We start from the raw sequence: 19459 nt of genomic DNA on the forward strand, positions 1-19459 counted from the left end.
ATATTTTATTTCTGTTACTTTTTGACTGAGACTAATTTTACAGTTATTTTAAATGAAATTGTGGCATGTATTATTGCATTTACTGTCTTTCCCCGAAAATAAGACCTAACCGGAAAATAAGCCCTAGCATGATTTTTCAGGAGGACATTCCCTGAACATAAGCCATAATGCGTCTTCTGGATCTAAACTTAGTATAAGACCTGGTCTTATTTTCAGGGAAACATGATATGTATGAGTAGATGAATGTGGAAGACAATTTAATGAAATGAAAATGGATCCGTTGACAAAGTATTGGAAATGATGAATGATAATAATTTACTCACTTCTGGATTTTGTATTGCTCTGTAATTTTTCCAAATTACAAAACTGATTCTGGCACAATGTAGAAAATTTGGAAAACAAAGATAAGAAAAATGAAGGAATCAAAACCACTGTCAATATCACCAGGCAGAAAACAGTAACTGCTTGCTTTTTGGTACTAACCCAGACACTCTTTAAAAAACAGATATTTTACATATAAGATGTACATATATTACTTTATGTAAAAATGGAATCTCGCTTTTTGATAACTTGCTTTTTCACATCATTTATTGTATTATTGTTTGATGTAATTTAACAATGCCTTAAAATCCTAGTGAGAAGACATTATCGGAAGATTAATAATTAAGGATTCAAAGCAAGGAGTGAATCTCTGAGATTTATTTTCTATTAAAATTATTTTTAATCAATTTTAATATATGTAATTGGATAAAGTTATTTACATTGTGACTTCTGATCAAATAGTATTTGAAGTCAGGTATATGCTTATTAGAGCAACTTTAGACAGAATTCTGTGACTTAACAGCTATCACAATTATCATTAATCATGACTTAATTTAATATTTTTAAAGTTATGTTTTTAAATAGTAATAATCAATTTAATGCTGGTCTTAGAGTTTGTCCAGTGGAGGCATAATTTATCAATATATTTAAGATGTAGTCTGGCCCTATATCAAATTTGTTGTTTAGTTATGAGCAAGACATTAATTTGCTGTTGCAGTTCATATTTGAACTGAGACGAGTAGCGAACCAGTAGAAAGATATTCTAAGGGTAATCATTAATCAGATATATTTGAAGTTAGATTTATATTTTGATAGAAATCTAAATTGTTTTCTCAAAATTATTATAAATTGAAGGATGGAGGAATAATTCAGTTTCTATTTATAATACTTAAACCTCAGCAAATTATTTTAAATTCCCTGAGACTCAAACTATAAACTGAGATGGATGAATTGTTGGAGTGTCTGATAAGTTAACAGAAATGTTTTTATAATTGATTCTGGCACAAAGCAAGCACTCAGTTAGCACTAACTATTTTAAATAATATTACACTACAGAAATGTAATGTTATATATTTGTATATGTGCTAATACATGAAACATACACACACATATCCCAGATATAGTAAGAAGAGGTTATTAGAAAATATACTAACTTATAGTAAATGAATAAAGAACAATACATAGATTTGAACTAAATGAAAATTAACAAGAAGAAGTTTACAAATGATCATTTTATGCTAAAAGTGAAGAAATAATCTTTTTCAAAAATGAAATGTCCATGTGTCCCATTTCGGAGACCATCTCAGGGAAGATGTAGATGCCTGATCACTGCACTGTACACCTGAAGCTGAACAATAATGAATGCCAAATATAATATAATATATATATATATATATATATATATATATATATATATATATGTATATATAGGTATGTATACATTTACAAGAGGCGGAGTACAGCATTGGGAGTGGAGACAGTGGAAATGGGATGGCTCAGTGCGATGTCAGAGAGATAGTGGATGGGGGGCGGGGGGTTCACAGTGTGAGGGGTATAAATGATAAATGTCCAAGAAAAAAAAAAAAAACCTCATAGACAAGACAGACAATAGTTTAGTGGTTACCAGAGGGTAAGGGGGGTGGGGGGTGGGAGATGAGGGTAAGGGGGATCAAATATATGGTGATGGAAGGAGAACTGACTCTGGGTGGTGAACACATAATGTGATTTATAGATGATGTAATACAGAATTGTACACCTGAAATCTATGTAACTTTACTAACAATTGTCACCCCAATAAATTAAAAAAAAATTAATTAATTAAAAAAAAATGAAATGTCCAGTGCTTGCTTCAACAGCACATATACTAAAATTGGAACGATAGAAATTAGCATGGCCCCTGCACCAGGATGACACACAAATTCGTGAAGAAAAAAAAAAAGTTCTTAGTTATTTAAAAAATATTTTGTTTTTAGAAAATATTTTCGTCTTTGTAGCATTTTACATTAAAAATTATTAAAGGAAGGTAAGCTGGGTACAATTAAAGCTCCATTTGGCAGGCTGAGGCCAAAAAAACACAGCAAGTAGAGATTTGGATTCTCAACTCCTTCCCTAGAAAAAAATATAAAATTGTAAATGTTCTTTTTCAATAGAACACCTCCTCTTTTTTAAGCAAGAGCCATTATATAGCTAATGAAGTAAGTCCCTGTTTAAGGCTCTTAGTTATTAGGGCAATATGATATTTCACCTTCCTTAAATAGCACAACAATGTTATGCTTGAAGGGTTACATGTGTTACAAAACTTTATACATTTTGAATTGAACAGCAAGTTCAACATATTTAGGTAATTTATTCTATACCGTAGATGAGGAATAGGATTTGAATTTAGATTTTTTCTTACTGGGAGGCATAAAGTGAGGGAGCATAAAGTGAGGTATTTGCTAATATTTTGGTACCACTGAGAGTAGTGGTTCACATGTAATTTTTGTCCACCATGTAACTCCATACATATATAACCAAATTTTCACATTAAAGTTCTGTTGAAAGTGGGAGTGACCTCTATAGCACCTAGCTCTATTTCTGAAACACCACGTTTTTATAACTACAATCAAGTATTTTCTAAAAGCAATTTAAAGCCATCATACGCCTGTAAGCAGAGATTAGCATCTGGGCCTTAAATCAGCCTTCTCAGAGAAAGACAAACACATCTGAATGTACAGCCCGGGCCTGCAGCATACATTTTTTTTTCTTACATAGCAATGTAAATAAATGCAAGTGTACTGCAGAGTATTGGAAAACAAATATTTAAAGAAGGAAATATATTTTTAAAAATGGCATGCAATACCATCACTTAGGAATTACAACCTTTAAAATGCTTTTGCAGAACTTATATATTATACACACGTTAAGTTTATGTGGTAGTGTCATCCTACCATGTGTGTACTCTGCTTCCCAGAGTATTAAATGTAATATGCTCAGATATCTGTGTCTTGAAAGGAATGCTACCTGTGTGTTAAAATCACCACTTTGCCTGTTTGGGAAAGAGAAGTTTTCCTAATTTGTACTTTGATAAATGTGGCTATTTTCCAGGCCGTACCGATCACAGAGATTGTGCAGATATGCCTCATTGCTTTCTAAGTGTTAAATAGAAGAGTTAGCACAGAACAGGCATATGTGAAATAGTTTGTTCTGCAACATTTCTGTAGCAGGCTTATATTTATTTGAAGTTATAGAAACAATATAAAGCAAGACAGAAATCAGAGAGAAAAATAGACTGAAGAAAAGAGAGTAGACTGCCTCCATTTCAAAACAACATGTACCCTGTCGCCCCTCTCCCCCCCAAAAAAAATAGAGAGGTCTTTACAACAGAACAAGTTTAAAAAAGATACTGAGTTACAAAGATATTTTATGGTAGCTATAAATTATATTTGCAAATAGTTCTACTTCACCTTTTCCAGCCACACATAAGGTAAGATTGTACTTTCTAGGCCTTTCGTGGTTGCATGGCACCATGTGATGAGTTTGGGCAAATAAGATGAGAGAGAAAGTGTTGTGTCTTTTCCAGGGTATGTCATTCTCTGTGGTGTGAGGCGAGACCCCCTGCCTACCTCTGATGGGCATGTAACATGAAAGACAAAGAAACTTTGGTTGTTTTCAGCCAACTGAGATTTGGGGCTGATTTCATCACAAGCATAATTTGTTCATTGTTTCTCATGAAATGATTTACTGTTTATGGATTGTGTGTACAACATTTTGGAATAGATATTGACTAAGTGTGTACCCTTTCATATTCGATCATGGAAAAAACATTTTGTAAAGGTATTTCAAAGGCTAAGGCAGCGGCTTAGGTGAAGTGAAGCCAAGAATATTGGTAGAGTGGGTTAAAACTATGGTTACCATGTATCTTGGGTTTGGGGACAGTCCCTGATTGTAGCTGTTGTCCTTGCATGATATATTATTAACAGTAACTTCTTTCCTCTCAAGGGTCCTAGTTTGGATCATGAATTATTATGTAGTTCCACAAAACCACATGTTGACTTCTTTTTCCTTACCCTTTTCCTATGGAAGAGGTTGTGTGATTTGTTTATTATGATTAACTTGATTAATATGTTTTGGTATACTTCCATATTAGTATTTTACTTTTCACATTTTATTAGGCTTTATCTCTCAATTTATTAGCTCCTAGTATTTTCATTAATGCACTTTATTTTCCTCTGGATTATAATACATCAGTATTACTTTAGCTTCTTTATACTCTCTTGTAATAAACACAGTGAAATTTATTATTTCATGAAATTATTACTAGTTTAGCCATTAATCACTATAACAACAAAGCAAATACCAATATACAATTGTCTTCAACCCAAACAAGAAAATGACACCCAATATTAGTCATTTCAGTTTTTCAAAGTATTTTCTAGGGCTCCAGTTCTGACTCTATATATTGAACACCTCATTCTTTTTTTTCTTTCCTCTTCTTGTTTTCATGTTTTACTCAGAAATTGTATCTTTCTGTTTTAAAAATGTGGAAGTCATTGCCAGGTGTTTTCTGGAATCACAGCTCTGGAAAATTGGGGGCAGTTTGGAGAGAATAGTTTAAATATAGTCCTATATTATAGTCTCTTTGGAGCAAAATTAGAAATATAACATGAAGGACAAGACTTTAAAATAGTGTTAAGATATCATGAACTCACTTAAACTTCCCAAGCTCAAATTTCTTCAGTTTAATTATCTGCTATACACTTTCTTTCTTACTCCTTTACCTTTATTTCTAAATGTCTATAATTATGTATATGAGTAAATATTTTATAATCCATATTATGCCCATTTAAACAAATTATCACATACCTACAAGCGTATTGATGAGAAACTTTTGAGTTCTTGAAGGCCACTATAAAAAGACTCTGTTCTCCAAACAGCATTTTTTAGTATAGACTAAATTACTAAATTGTTAGACAATATGTAGACTAAAAATGGGCTGTATTTTTTCCAATACACACTAAGAAAAACAATGTAAACATTCCAGTTAAAAATATTCCACATTTTCATAAAGGACTGTAAAATCTGAGTCTTACCCGGTGGTGCTCAATCCTTGCCTCTGCACTAGAATTACCTGAAAAGTTTTTAAAGAATGGTAATGCCGAGTTTTACCCCTAGAGACTCAGATTTAATTGGTTGGAGCCCAGCACTTGTGTAATTTTGAAAATTCTCCAGTTGATTCTAATGAGTAATCAGTATGGAAAAGCGAAGTTTTAGTGGATCCCAAATTTTGGTGTGCATGCATTTTGTATCCAAGAAGATATGTTGAGTCATAACCCCTGGTATCCCTGGACCTTATTTGGAAATTGGGCTTTTGCAGATGTAATTGGTTGAGATGAGGTCATTCTGGAGTAGGGTAAACCCTATTCCAATGTCTGGTGTCCTTAGAAGAAGAGGGACATTTGGACATAGAGACACACAGAGAGGAAAATGCTTTGTGGTAACACAGAGACAGAGGAGACACAAAAACAATAAGGCCCTTTGGAAATGGAGGTGGAGATTGGAGAGATGTGTCTACAACCCAAGGGATACCAAGGATAACCAACCAAAAGCTAGAAGAGGCAAGGAAGCATTCTCCCCTAGAACATTCAAAGGCCGCATAACCCTGCCAACACTTTGCTTTTGGATTTCTAACCTCCAGTATCGTGAGAAAGAATTTCTGTTGTTGTAAGTTACCCAGTTGTGGTACATTGTTATGGCAGCCCTAGGAAACTGATGCAGTGCATTATGGTCATTCGTTGAATTTATTAAAAATGAAGGTGGTCATTCCCTTCTGTATAAGTACTTAGATGGAATCTCTGGATGTGTGTCATGGGTTGCTGAATTTTTAACTTAGTTCTCGACTCCTTTGTAGTCTGTGGGCCAGCAGTGTTGACATAATCTGGGGCTTGTTGAAAAAGTGGTCTCAGGTCCTTAATCAGATCTAAATTGAATCTACATTTGAACAAGATTCCCATAGTGATTTCTGTACACTACAATCTGAGAAGCATTGCTTTGAGGGGATAATGAGGTACCTCAAAGCATGGGCTTAGTTGCTGTAGCCAAAAAAAAATTAATTTTTAAGATGAGTAAGAACTTCAGTCTTCCAGGAAATGTAGTTAGTTGATAAGAGCAGTAAGTTTTCCTAAACAAAAAGGAAGAACATTCAGTATTTGAAAATACAGTTGAAAATTGAGTTCAGCAGAAAATATTGATTCACTTGCTTTTTAAAAGAAAAAAGAAATCTGGCATTTAGGTTTATAAAGCATTAATATCTCTATCCTTACATTTTGAGTGCTACCATGTTTCCCCGAAAATAAAACCTAGCCGGGACATCAGCTCTAATGCGTCTTTTGGAGCAAAAATTAATGTAAGACCCGGTCTTATTTTACTATAAGACTCGGTCTTATATTATAAAGTAACATTATAATATAAGACTGGGTCTTATATTAATTTTTGTTCCAAAAGATGCATTAGAGCTGATGGCCCGGCTAGGTCTTATTTTCGGGGAAACATGGTATCTAGGCTATTTTTTTTTCCCTTTTTCATTTTTAGCTTACAGTCAATGGCCTTTCATAATGATTGGAAGAAAATGTGACAAAACCAATTTCATGACTCATTTTTCCTGACAGAACCGGACAATGTGCTTTAGAGAAAACAAAAAAGTATTTGGGTTTGGGTTTTACTGTTGTTGAGCCTTCGTTTGTATGTTAACTGCTTTCTCTTTCTTCTTCTTTGTCCTTTTCAGTGTGTAAGTGACCTACTTTGAAGTTTCAAATAAAAAGAAGTTCAATAGGCTTTTATATGGCTCTTGATTCTGTCTTTTTCTAGCAAATTTGGAAAAGGTCCTGACTTTGAGTGTAACATGGCTGAGTGTAGAGAAGAAAAGAAAGAGCTTTCACTGTCTTCTCTCTTTTTACTGGTATACTCACGAGAACTTTTCTAGCTCTAAGGGAAAGCAATGAACCTGCCAATATTTGCACTCTATGAATAGAAGGATTTGAGTGAAAAAATAAAAAAAATAAGAAATAAAAGATGTTTACCTAATTTTTGAGACAAAGGTTAACACATCTTTAAGGGAGCACAGTGTGTGTGTGTGTGTGTGTGTGTGTGTGTGTGTGTGTGTGTGTGTGTTTGTGTAGTTAGCTACTGTAAGGGAAGAAAAATAATTTTTCCTCTCTGCCCCCTCCCCCAAAGTTCTTAGCTGAGACCCCATCGTAAAGACAGATTAACAAGAGAAAAACAGAAGTTTATTAACATGTATAACTCATGTATACATCAGGAAAAGACCAGTAACCCTAAGAGGTGACTTAGAATTCAGGATTAATACCATTTTAATAGGGGAAAGGGAGGCAGGATGTAGGCCTCTCAGGGGGGAGTAAGAGATTTTTAGGAAAGATGAATAGGCCCATAGAAGAACAGGAAAACATGCCCTGAAAATGACTAACCTGGGGTCCAGAGTGTGTCCTTGATGATCCATTTGATGATCCATTTGATTTTACCCAACATTTCTAGTTCACATACATGGGCAACATTGCCAGCTCTAGCAGAACAAGGAGCTGACCCTAATGGGGTTTTAACAGAGGAAATACAAATCCAAAATAAATATGGTTTGTGACAGAGTTTTCCTGGGTGTGGTGTCCACTTTTAGTCTTTCCTGTGACAAGAGTCAATCTCCCTTGATTAATGAAACATCCACCGTTGGTGGGTGGGGGTGATTTATGACAGCTGAGATCCTTTGGAGGATCTGTCTTTAGGTAGAGAGGGGAGTTCAGAGAAAGCCTCTTTCTTTATCTGCCTACAGCTCAATGCAATCAACATAGCAAAGTGGCATGTTTTGGCGGATGGCATGATCTGAACTCTTACAGTCATATATTGGGGTGGCATATTCTGCTACCCTTTGCTAAATAGGATTTATCCTATCTTCAAGGCTTTGTTACTAGAATATGGTCATTTTCAATTGAATTTGATGGCAAAACGTTGTTTTTGAATAAAGAAACAAAGTGTGCTGCTCTTGAAAAAGAAGATTTTTATATAATTATTTATTTATTTGAATTTGTAAGCCCTTTGTACTCTTTTTCCAGAAGAAATAATTATTGTTCCTTCAAAATGAAATATCCCGTCTCTCCATAGAGTTATACTTAAACTGAACTAGTTTGATGAAACTTCTGTTAGTTCTAGTGAACATGGATGGAATAGAATGTCTTTTACCTTGTAATGTAATGATTTTCACACATGCTATAGTTTCAATGTTATCTACGAGGGTAATCTTTTTTCTATTGAAATCTATGAGTAAATGAATCTATGAGTAATCTATGAGTTGTTAATTAGGGGTGCATATAATTCTTAAGACATGGACTGAAAATACCTTGTGATTGGGGAACATTTTTTAGCAGTTATTTAGTATCAACACAACACATGGATTAAACTAAAGTAAAATACTCAAGGGACTATTATAAGGGAACTTAAGATCAAAACATAAAATTCAATGCTTGTGTGATTTAAGCTGTCTAACAGGTGCAGGAGTAATGCTGGAGTTAGGTTAACCCGACAGAAAGGAGAGTCCTGGTAAAGGATCTTGGGAATAAATGACCCAGGGACAGAGCTATAGAGACACACATGAGCTGCTGAGGAGAATGCAGAGTTTCCTTGATGTGGACACATCCAAGACACCATTGCTGACAGTGAGGAATACATTCTGTGGTTGACATAGTGGCAAGTTTTGACCTATGACACTGGGTAGCTGTTACCTAGAACATTGGACGAGTGTGGGATGGATTAACTAGTGAGGGATTTGATAACTCCAGCCCTAGCCCCTACCTTCCTCACACCCTACCTATGAATCCCATAAACCCACCAGACCAAGGTTGGGGTTCACCACTGCTCCTCAAATACCTGTAATGAAGTGACACTCAGCATTTTACTACACAGAGATGTCTGCTAGGCTCCCACATGGCTGCCAAATACTGGACAGCAACTCGGGCCTCCTGTCCATTAGAAGTACCTCCCCCCACTTATCTTCTGAGGAGAGTAAAGTAGGCCCTGCCATCTAGGAGCTGCCTGGCATGCACAGCTAGCTTGTGGTATTCTTCAGCTGGACATAAACAATTTTGCCAAACACCAACATCAGACACTCTGTCCATTGTGGATCAAGACAAAAAAAAATTCCTATATTACCCTGTATGAATACAGACCAAAACATGAACATTATTCAAGCCACAGAAATTACCAAACATCCCCCATCCATGTTGGTCAATATGACTGATGCTACTTCTTGACTAATTACAGCTTTAGCCTTGCTCTAATCTTCCCTCCTAAAAGATAGATTTACTGATGCCCAAACATAGAATTAATCCAGTGTTCTGACGTCATCTGATCCAGAGAGAAGCCCAGCTTCCTGGAACCCACTCCGAAATTACCTCAGGCAGGCCCATATCCTGTAAGTTCCTCTTAACTGAGATGCCCACAATTCCACAGGGTGTGCATTCTCCCCACTGCAATGAGTGACACCCAAACTTATTCAACTTTAGGAGTTTTCCTGGGGATCTTGGCTGGAGGGCATTGACATTCTCTTTCCACCTTCACGCATGCTTATTTCTCTCATCCTCTGACTAATTAAGCCACTTCTAGAATCCCAGCTGGTTTCTCTATTCTTGCCAGCCACACTCCTCCCTGGCCAGGTGATTAGCAGCCTGCCATCTTTTAACAAATGTGTTGGGATCTCTACACTGGAGAATTGGCTCCAATTTCCCTGTACTGGAATTCCCCATTAGCTCTCTCCCAGTGGGTCACTTGGAACCGAACACTTTCAGACAGCTCTGGAACTCAATGCACAGACACCTCCTTGAGTACTTTGGTGCTGTGCCTGCAGCTGGATTAGTTCTTACAGGCTGCACCAGCCCTATGTTGCTGAGAATGATAGGTGCTGTGCCATTGCTTGCCTGACATCTGACAAGGGTGGGTACCCTAGAAATATTCAGGCATCTGATGGGTGGGATCCTGGTGCTGGGAAGGGGGTGGAACCTGTAGTTAGTGAGCACCCTTCTAAATCAAACTTTCTGGGATGTTATACTCACAGAAGCTGAGGGAGAGAAATATCTTCTTGCTTCTTTATGATCTGTTATAACTTGCTTTTGCTGGAAGGTAAGCCACAGTGACTTCTGGATCGTATGTATCAAAAAATAATTTATTCTGTTCCAGACTTTGAACTCTTTTAAACATATTCAACCTATATAGTTCATGGGTAATTTGACTTCCTGAATGATTATGAAATAAAAATGTCAAAATCTTGAGTTCTCTTGAGAATTTGTTCTTCCTGTACATTTCACTTCTCGTTTTAATGAGCTCTAATTGTTTTACGTGGAAATACTTATTTTTCAGTAACCAGTCACAAAAGCCTGGACTGTCAGATGGAAAATCAGAGTTCACATTGCCTTTATTAGTTTTGCTCCAGATTTTTCATAGGAGAATTGAGCTTGTTTAATTCTTTTTACAAAATTGAATGAATTAATAGAATCAGGTCAAATTTCCCCATCTCCACATGACTAGAAAAAATGATGTCTGGATCTAATATGTATTATAAGGGGCCTGATTCAGAGCTCTGCTCTTGAGGTGGTTTTTGGTGTTTTTTTTTTCCAGTTTTCTCAGAAACAGTTATGAATATTATGGAAGGTTGCATTGTCAAGAGATTAAAACAACCACTGCAGTTAAGGTGGTGAGTGACATTCTTTCAGTGGAAGGCTAATCCAGTCTCCAATAACCCCACTGGCTGCTCCCTCACAGACACTCCTCCAGCTTTTGGGCTCTCTAATCACTATGCTGTCAAAGCCCCTTTCCACCTGCTGTGGAGAGTTTTGACACAAAACAAGGATTTAGCCCTAAGCAGCCTCTGATCCCTCCAATAAATAAAGCTGCTGGTTGTCACACCTCCTCTTCCCTCCTTCAACTACCCTCCAAGTCTTTCTGTGTGACAAGTCTTACTGGTAAACCTTTAACTTTATTTATTGTATTGATTTTGATGTTCATCACGCCGGTACTTGGAGTGTTTTTAGAGATAAAAAGTAGTGCACAAGTCAGAGTTCCTTACAAATTTAAGCCTTTAATTTATTTCCTTATCTTGAGTAGAATTAAGACTTCCCTTCTTGTTAATTAAAGAGCTGTGCCATAGTTAGTTACAAAAGAACGTGGCCATCTGCTGTGAGGCTGAATTTTGGGCTGCCTTTAGGTCAACCTGAGTTTCTTTGTTTTCTAGAAGGACTTTAAAAAAAAAAAAAAAGTCAGGTTTTGACTTACAGGAATCAGACTCATCAGCTTCCTGGGGGAGGTGGGGGAGGGGCGAGGGACGTCTCTGACTTCTGAAAGTGGATGGGATCTGCATTCCGAGACTTAAAGTCAAGGCAGAGAGATTTCAAAGGTTGTGTTTTCCTTCAGTCGGAGCCTCCTCCACACTGTGGTAAGTGGGTCAGCTGTAGTTCACTCTTCCTTTTATGAGAGGAGAGAAAATCCGTGCAGAATTAACCCTGTGTTTTCCACAAGAGATTTGAATTCCCTTATTTTAACTTTAGAATGTGTATTTTACTACCAAACTTTTTTTCTTTGTTTAGTTTTATTTTGACCTTTCAATTGTTAGATTCAGCTCAGCTTAATGCATAATACTCTTAAACATCTTAGCTCTAATAAAAACTAAAAAAAGATAAATAAATCTAAACTCTTCCTGAGGGAATCATACATTTTAAGAAAAAAAAAAGTTGGTTGGCAAAGTTCTAAAAGATGAAGAAGGAAAGAAGATGATTTTCTCAATTACACATGCTTTAGCAAATTCTTATGTACAACCCAAAGTTGAAGCTTGTAGTGGAAAATAGTTACTTTTCTTATTCCAGAGCACTAAATATACATTTTAAATGCCTCTGTAATGTATATAATACAACTTAAAACTACACATATTTTTCTGTTTTCACAAAGCATTGTATATGTTTTTGTTGTTGTTGTTGGATCGTTGTATCTAGATTGGCTGAATTTTTCAACCTTGACAACGATTTTTAAAAAAGTAATAGCTACCATTTATTAATGCTTCCTATGTGCCAGGCCTATGTGTTAGTCCTTTATATGTATTATTTCATTACATACTTAAAACAAACTCATGAGTTAGGCATTTTTGTTACTCCCTTAAAAATATATTTATATCAAAGAGGTACATACCATTGTTAAAATAAACCAAGTGATAATTAAGGGTTCGTATTAGAAACCTGTCATACCTTGTCCCATAGCATGTTCACCTAATTTTACACCCCAGAGGCAACCATATTTATTTTGTTTTTAGGTTTTTAGGGAGTTACCCCCACATTCCTAATAATATATTGCATTTATTTTATTCAGACTTTGTTATCCTGCTATCATGGGTAAGGATTAAATTTATCCTGCACCTTCATTTATGCCCTCCTATATCTCCCTTTCGCCACCTTAACTGAATATACATATATTGTTATTTTTAGTTTCTCTCCTGTTATTGTTATTTTTAGTTTCTCTCCTGTTCCGTCACCTCTGTAACTTCAGAAACATTCCTAAACCTATATATATTGTTCTGATGACTATAGACAGTGTTTTTTAACTCTTCATTTTATAAAAAATAGTTGTTAGCTCTCCCACGCTTCCCTGCATTGTCATTTTTCTCCTCTACTTTCCAGTCTTTATCAGCTAGCCACACTTTGATTTTGATCAGTTTGAAGCATATGGAATTGCTGATATGCGATTACTTTAACCTACAAAAACAGCAGTTTCATGTGGTCATGGTCAAGGTGGATAAAATTACATTTCATAACCATTGGTAAGTCTTCCACATCTATGGGATGGTTTTAAAATGGAAAACCAATTATTATGTATATCCTCATGACTATATAAATGTTTAGAAACTGGGACACAGTGAAAAAGATGAACTCTTCCTTCTTTACGGGCCCTTTATATTCTTTACTATGGAGTCTTCGTTTGAGTAGTCCATGATTGCCTAACCCTAGACACAGCTGCTCTACCTCTGAGAGTAACATACATTTATTCAATGCTGCTTTTAGTACCTGTGAGGCCAGTCATTAGCATTTTGGAGTTAGCGCTAGCTGTGTGAGATAAATGAGAAAGGTGGCTAGGGATCTACATCAGTGTTACTTGCATTTATTCTGTAAATATTTATTGAGCACCTACAATGTGCCAGATAATGTGTACGGATAGGAAAAGAATAAATCAGACACAGACCTCTGACTTCAACAAGCTGATACTCTAATATTAGTATTTTGTGGCGTTGTACAAAATAAACACTGGAGTGACTGACTGTGTGTGTGTGTGTGTGTGTGTGTAAACCTAGGCTTCTGCCCAAATTTACAGAGCTTTTAAAGCATGTTTAGATTCTCCTGTGAATCTAATTGTTTTTTTCTTTCTACTGACTGATGATAAGCATACAAATAACTTTGTTTTACTCTAATATTAGTTTTCTCATCTCTAACACAGGGCTAATAAAATTCTCATTTGTATCAATTGCTCTGGAAAGATTCTATGTTTCTATAATTATGAAATTAAATTCCAAGTTTATATAACAAACCAAAATTGAATTGTCTTTCCATGGTTGAAAAATGTATTTTAAAGACTGTTATTAACGTGATACTATGGAGCTTTTAACATTTTGTTTATTTTTTTAATAGTTCCTATATGAGTTGAAAGCATCTTTTATTTTGCCGGACCTACTATTGTATAGAAAAAAAAAATGGTTTCAATGGAGAAAGAGACAGGATTGGACAAATGTGTTGATTTCTTATGTGATTTGAAGAGACGATTATGATCTCCATTTACACTATTTTTACTCACTGGGATCTAAAACAGTATTGCTGGCCTGATTTGTATACTGCCTTGAGAACAAAATTAGTGTATATGAACAACTGGAATATTGAACAAAATTACGTGTTTTTTTTTTTTTTTTTTTTTGCTCCTCATATAAGTATTTCCTTGTCACAAATACTTTGGAAAAACAATAAGGGTTGTGCTCATTTAGGCTATTAATTTGTAACTCAAGTGTCAGTTCTAGTTCACAGTCTACTTTGTCAGAGAGAGCATCTAACACATGGTTAGTACTCATTAAATATGTTTGGAATAGGTGAGTGAATTATTAACTGAAACCCCACTCAGTGAAGTAAGAAATCAAATGCCTTCCTTGAGATCTCCGTCAATTCCAGAGGGGCCAATGTGTGTATGGTTCCTTTTGGCTCAAGAATGCTTCTTACACCAGTTAGTAAAATTTTCTAATTGTCTCATAAGACTATTCATGCTTTCCTGATTTTGTAGTGGGAGAGTCCAGAAAAGAAATGAGTTTCTTTATTTGACTTTTCGTACAGTCGCACATAATGAAAAGGCAACAAACGAAAAGCCATTTGTGATTATAACAGATTTTAACAGAATCTGTTATAAATTTGTGATTATAACAAATTTTTAACAGAAAATTTGGGGAAATTTTCTCGGTTTTATGTGTAGTGATTTGGCCATCCATTTGCATAATCTCCTCTGTCTACACACACTCTCCAAGGGCCTATTTTTACAAACAAAATTATTCAAGCGAACAGTCAGCACTTCTTTAATTACTTCTATTTATCCTAATTCTTGACTTTTTAACACTCCATTTTCTTGAACTCTGATTCTAAGGCAAGAATTTTGGCAATATTGCCTGAGAGTGTGGGGTGAGGGATTGATAAACAAAAGTTGCTCAGGAGTTTGTGATGGTATCAGACAGAACTGTGTCTCTCTTTTTGCTCTGATAGTTAACCCATCTTTCACATTGGTTAATTTGCCGAACTTCTCTACGCTTTAACCTCCTTTAGGAACTGTGAGCGATTAAAACATCTTTATCTACTTCATAGAGTTGTGAGCATAATGCATGTAAGGTGCATAGAACAGCATCCAGCACCTAATAAGCAACCATAATGTTCTTTTGTTAACACTGTAGTATTAATACTACTACTGTTGACTCTTTTATACTCAGAGGACTTTGTGTTCCATCAATCACCTTTGGAGAATTTTGCTACTATAAAATTTACTGCATTTAAAAATAGTTCACTTGGAGGGGATCTAGCTAAATTGAGACACTAAAAGTGAATGGTGGAGAGAAAAATGGTACCTTAGTCTTACTGTGGTGACTGGACCTCTGACTTTGTTACAAATTCTAGTACTTTGAAGTGAAAACGCTTTGAAACTTAGCAACCACTGTTTCAAAGGCAGCACCGTTTTTTTTTATTTTTTTTATTTTCCCATTGCTTTGGGGTATTCATGACAGGTAGCCCATGAATCTCTGACGCGAAGTCAGTCTTGCTTTAAATGCTGGCCATGTAGTCATGTTAATGTGGTTTTTATAAGTAAATCAGCTTTCTCAACTTTATATTTTCCAGCAGGTCTTAATTAAAAAATAGGTCTGTTTTTGCCGACTGGGACGCTGTGACACATTTTTCACCATGAGGATTTTTCCCCTGCTTTACAGAAAGAAATATGGAGAGAGAGGAAAAAATGTAATATGAGGTCTTTTTTATTTGAGTGATTCTTAGACAACTTTGAACTCAGTGTGTAGGGTGTTTTGACCCATATAAAAACCTTTCCAAAAAAAAAAAAAAAAGACTGCTTCCTGAGAGGAAGGTCAGAGGTAATTGTGACTGTGTTTCCATTCAGCATACCTGGCTCCTTTGGAAATGTGTATTCCATAGAGCACTGAAATGGAATTATAAGCTTTTGAAACTAATGTTTGATGGACTTTGAACTGTGTTGAAAAAAAGTGGAAAATTAGAAAGCTTCCGAAAACCCAAGTTAGAGAATTTTCTGCTATTTATTGTAGCCACACAGCATCATAAAAATAAATTATTAGGTTGGTGCAAAAGTAATTGCGGTTTTTGCAATGATTTTTAACCTTTTAAACTGCAATTACTTTTGCACCAACCTAATATTTGAACTTACAATAGGTTCCATTGCAATAGACTTTTTTTTTAAATGAAAAGGGAAACCACTTTTTGTCACATATATAAGAGACAATGGGGAATAAAAAATAATGTCTCCCTATTTAGAGAACTGTATGTACATCATATGGTCACCTAAAACTCAGTTTGGGGACTAGTCTTATTTATTTATTAATAATGGTAATATAATGATTTTTTTTCATGTTTTGAGATGATTCTGAGCTCTTCCATATACCCTGTTTCCCTGAAAATAAGACCTAGCTGGACAATCAGCTCTAATGCATCTTTTGGAGCAAAAATTAATATAATACCTGGTATTATATTATATTATATTATATTATACAAGACCCAGTCTTATATTATTATTATATTATATTATATTTCACAAGACCCGGTCTTATATATATTATTATATTATATCATATTAATTATAATAAGACCGGGTCTTATATCAAAATAAGACCCGGTCTTATATTAATTTTTGCTTCAAAAGATGCATTAGAGCTGATGGTCTGGCTAGGTGTTACTTTTGGGGAAACATGGTAGAGTCTAGCTTTTGAGAAATCAGTCTGTCTCGACTTGCAATATTAAATGAAGGGCACATTATAAATGGATAGTTTGGTCCTATAATATTCTGAAGAATACTGAGGAATATTTTCTTTTCCAGGAAATAGTTCAATATTTTTAGAAAAGCTCTATTTTTAAATCACCACCAATAATCCATTTTCCATCTCTGCTTCTGCAGCCCTGTATTGTTGACTGAAAACTTTGTGTAGAATTTGTAGGCAAACCTGGAGAGAATATACCACAGTTGTGGGAAAATAAAAACATACCCCCAATCGAGGGAGCCCTACAAGAGAAAGAAACTGGAAGAATTTCCAGTCTTCATTTTCTTATGTATTTCAAACAGCAAGGAAAGCCCTGACTAACTTGAACTTGGTTTGAAAGTGAAAAAAATAAAGGGCTTACAGAAAGCATCCATAAATGAGAATTTAGACTCAGAATCTGAAATAATTTACAAAGGATTTATCTCTATTTTAGAGGATGTATTCTAAGAGGATATTGTGCATTATCATAGAAAACCTTGCTTAAAAACTAGCTGAGGCAATTAGATTTGGTGTCTGTCATGACGATATTGGAGATGAAGGAGTAAGGCAAATGGCCAGTTTTGCGAATTACAGAGAATACTAGACATATTTACATCATTCTAAAATGTTATAATCAATCTGTGAAGCACTAAATGAACTGTTTTTCCTAGTAGAGACGGTACACATGTTCTGAATGCTAATTGACTCTAGGATTAGTTATATTTTATTTCTAAACTGAGCCAAGGGTGGCAAAAATCCATGGCTTAATCTAAAATCTTATTCTTTTATTTAATATACAACTTTAAGGGTTTAATTTTTTCCCCTGATTTTAGATGCTGAATCTTTGATTAAAATATTTGAATTGTTGGTAGTATCTTCTACCAATTGATGTTTGAATTGGTCAATGTCTTTACACTTAAATTGAAAGTATTTATCATCATTCTTTGCTTTTAAATGATACTATTAAATTCTTCAGGTTAATCTCTTAATTTTTTCTCACTGTAAGTTCATTTGAATGGCATACTTTTCACAGCACTGGCTATATTCAGCAGTTCAGTGGCTATGATTGTAGCAGATTAAAGGAACCAAAGCAGTTAATCTACCCTCTGACTAAATTTGACATATGCATTTATGTTATTTTCTTCTCTTTAAGCCAAGCCTTAATGGATTCCTCTTTTCCAAGTTTTTTCCTTAATCACTGGTGATCCCTGAGTGATAGAACAAATACATTCAATGAATGCACTGAGTACCGACCTATATTGTGTTTGACCTTCTAAAGGGTACTAGAGATATTTTGGTGGAAAAGATGCTTGTAACAAGGAGCTAACTCTCAGACTCCCTTTCTGAGAGTTCAGGGAAGGATTAAAATATGAACTGTAACATTTGGAGGTAGAATGCAGTAATGAGGTTGAAGAAATGATGGTAACATTTAGAGATGGATTGGTTGATGTCTAGATGAATGAATGAATTTGCAATGCCCCATTAGGACAGTGAACTTTTGAGACATGCAATCCATTTGTAAATATTTCTCCTCCAGTAGTTGTCAGTGGACTGTTCTGTAGGAAAGAAACCATATCTGGTAGTCGTAATAGGGTTCTGGTTATAAGCAAAGTCCTTGTATCCTTTGTCATTGTTACATGTTCATCTCATTTCTTAAAGGATGACTGTCGTGCGGGGTGTCAGGCAGGGTCTCTGGTCCTGTTCCCCACATAAGAACGCAGGATATGGTGAGGCCAAAAAGGAACACCCACGGAGCCATAGGTAGGGGAGTCACACCACTATACTCTCACTGGCGGCTGGGTTGGAGACACAGGAAACAGGAGCCACACAATTCTCAACCCTCACTGCGCCGCTTGCAGGCTCAGCCACCATCTTCTTGCTAGCTCCCCCCTTTTTCTGCTAGCCTAGCCATGGCAGTTATATTAGTGCCCAATAGCTCAATGGTTACAGCTGACGGCCACTAGCCACAGCTGATGGCCATTTGATCACAGTCGATGGCCATTTACTACCTGAGCCAGCACCTTTCTATGTGAGGCCGAGAGCCTGGAAACTGCTTTTTGGGGCTCTGTCCCCACAATGACTCATTGACACACTGACTCATTGAATTACGCTTTGGAGCTAAAGAGAGCCATGAATGCCAAGAACACACTTATCCATGTTTCTAAAGATCCTATCTTAGTAGCATACCTAAGAATGTTTGCTTTGGTTATCTAACAGGAATAATCCACGGCTGACTTACTCTATGTGAAAAAAAGAAATCTTTTCTAATATTCTAATACCCCACAATGTTTTAATGCCCTACAACGTGCATTCTAGTATCTCTCTGATGGAGGATTGGTTCCCAGACTCCTACACAGGTAGTTTTGGTGTGGAAAGAAAGGAACCCCCACATTCTCACTGCCCCTCATGAAATGTTTTGGGACTGAACTCAACAAGTTCATCTGTTCTCTTGTGCTGGTCAGTGATGCAATGGTCTCACACACCTTGCTACCCTCTTCTGTCTTTCATCGATTCCATGCTCCTACCAAACTTTAACTATTGGCTGTTTTCGTGTGTGTTTCACCA

At 35.8% G+C, this 19459-nt stretch overlaps 1 protein-coding gene and 1 non-coding gene across 3 annotated transcripts in view; both read left to right on the top strand.

Annotated features, from left to right (window-relative positions):
* MYO16 (myosin XVI) overlaps positions 1-19459 on the top strand; it is a 550393-nt gene that overhangs the window by 74267 nt on the left and 456667 nt on the right. The window contains exon 1 of one of the 2 annotated variants that reach the window (XM_033105062.1): positions 11695-11788. The exons of the other annotated variant lie outside the window; for it this stretch is intronic. Coding sequence (XP_032960953.1) covers positions 11701-11788 — 88 coding nt within the window. The 5' untranslated portion in view covers positions 11695-11700. Of the gene's footprint in view, positions 1-11694; positions 11789-19459 lie in introns of those variants that run through there. 2 annotated transcript variants of the gene reach the window in all.
* On the top strand, positions 2162-2263 carry LOC117021844 (U6 spliceosomal RNA). The gene has a single exon (XR_004422931.1). It is a non-coding gene; the product is annotated as a U6 spliceosomal RNA (small nuclear RNA).

This window comes from Rhinolophus ferrumequinum, chromosome 4, assembly GCF_004115265.2.
Source record: "Rhinolophus ferrumequinum isolate MPI-CBG mRhiFer1 chromosome 4, mRhiFer1_v1.p, whole genome shotgun sequence".
In the NCBI taxonomy this organism is placed as follows: Eukaryota; Metazoa; Chordata; class Mammalia; order Chiroptera; family Rhinolophidae; genus Rhinolophus; species Rhinolophus ferrumequinum.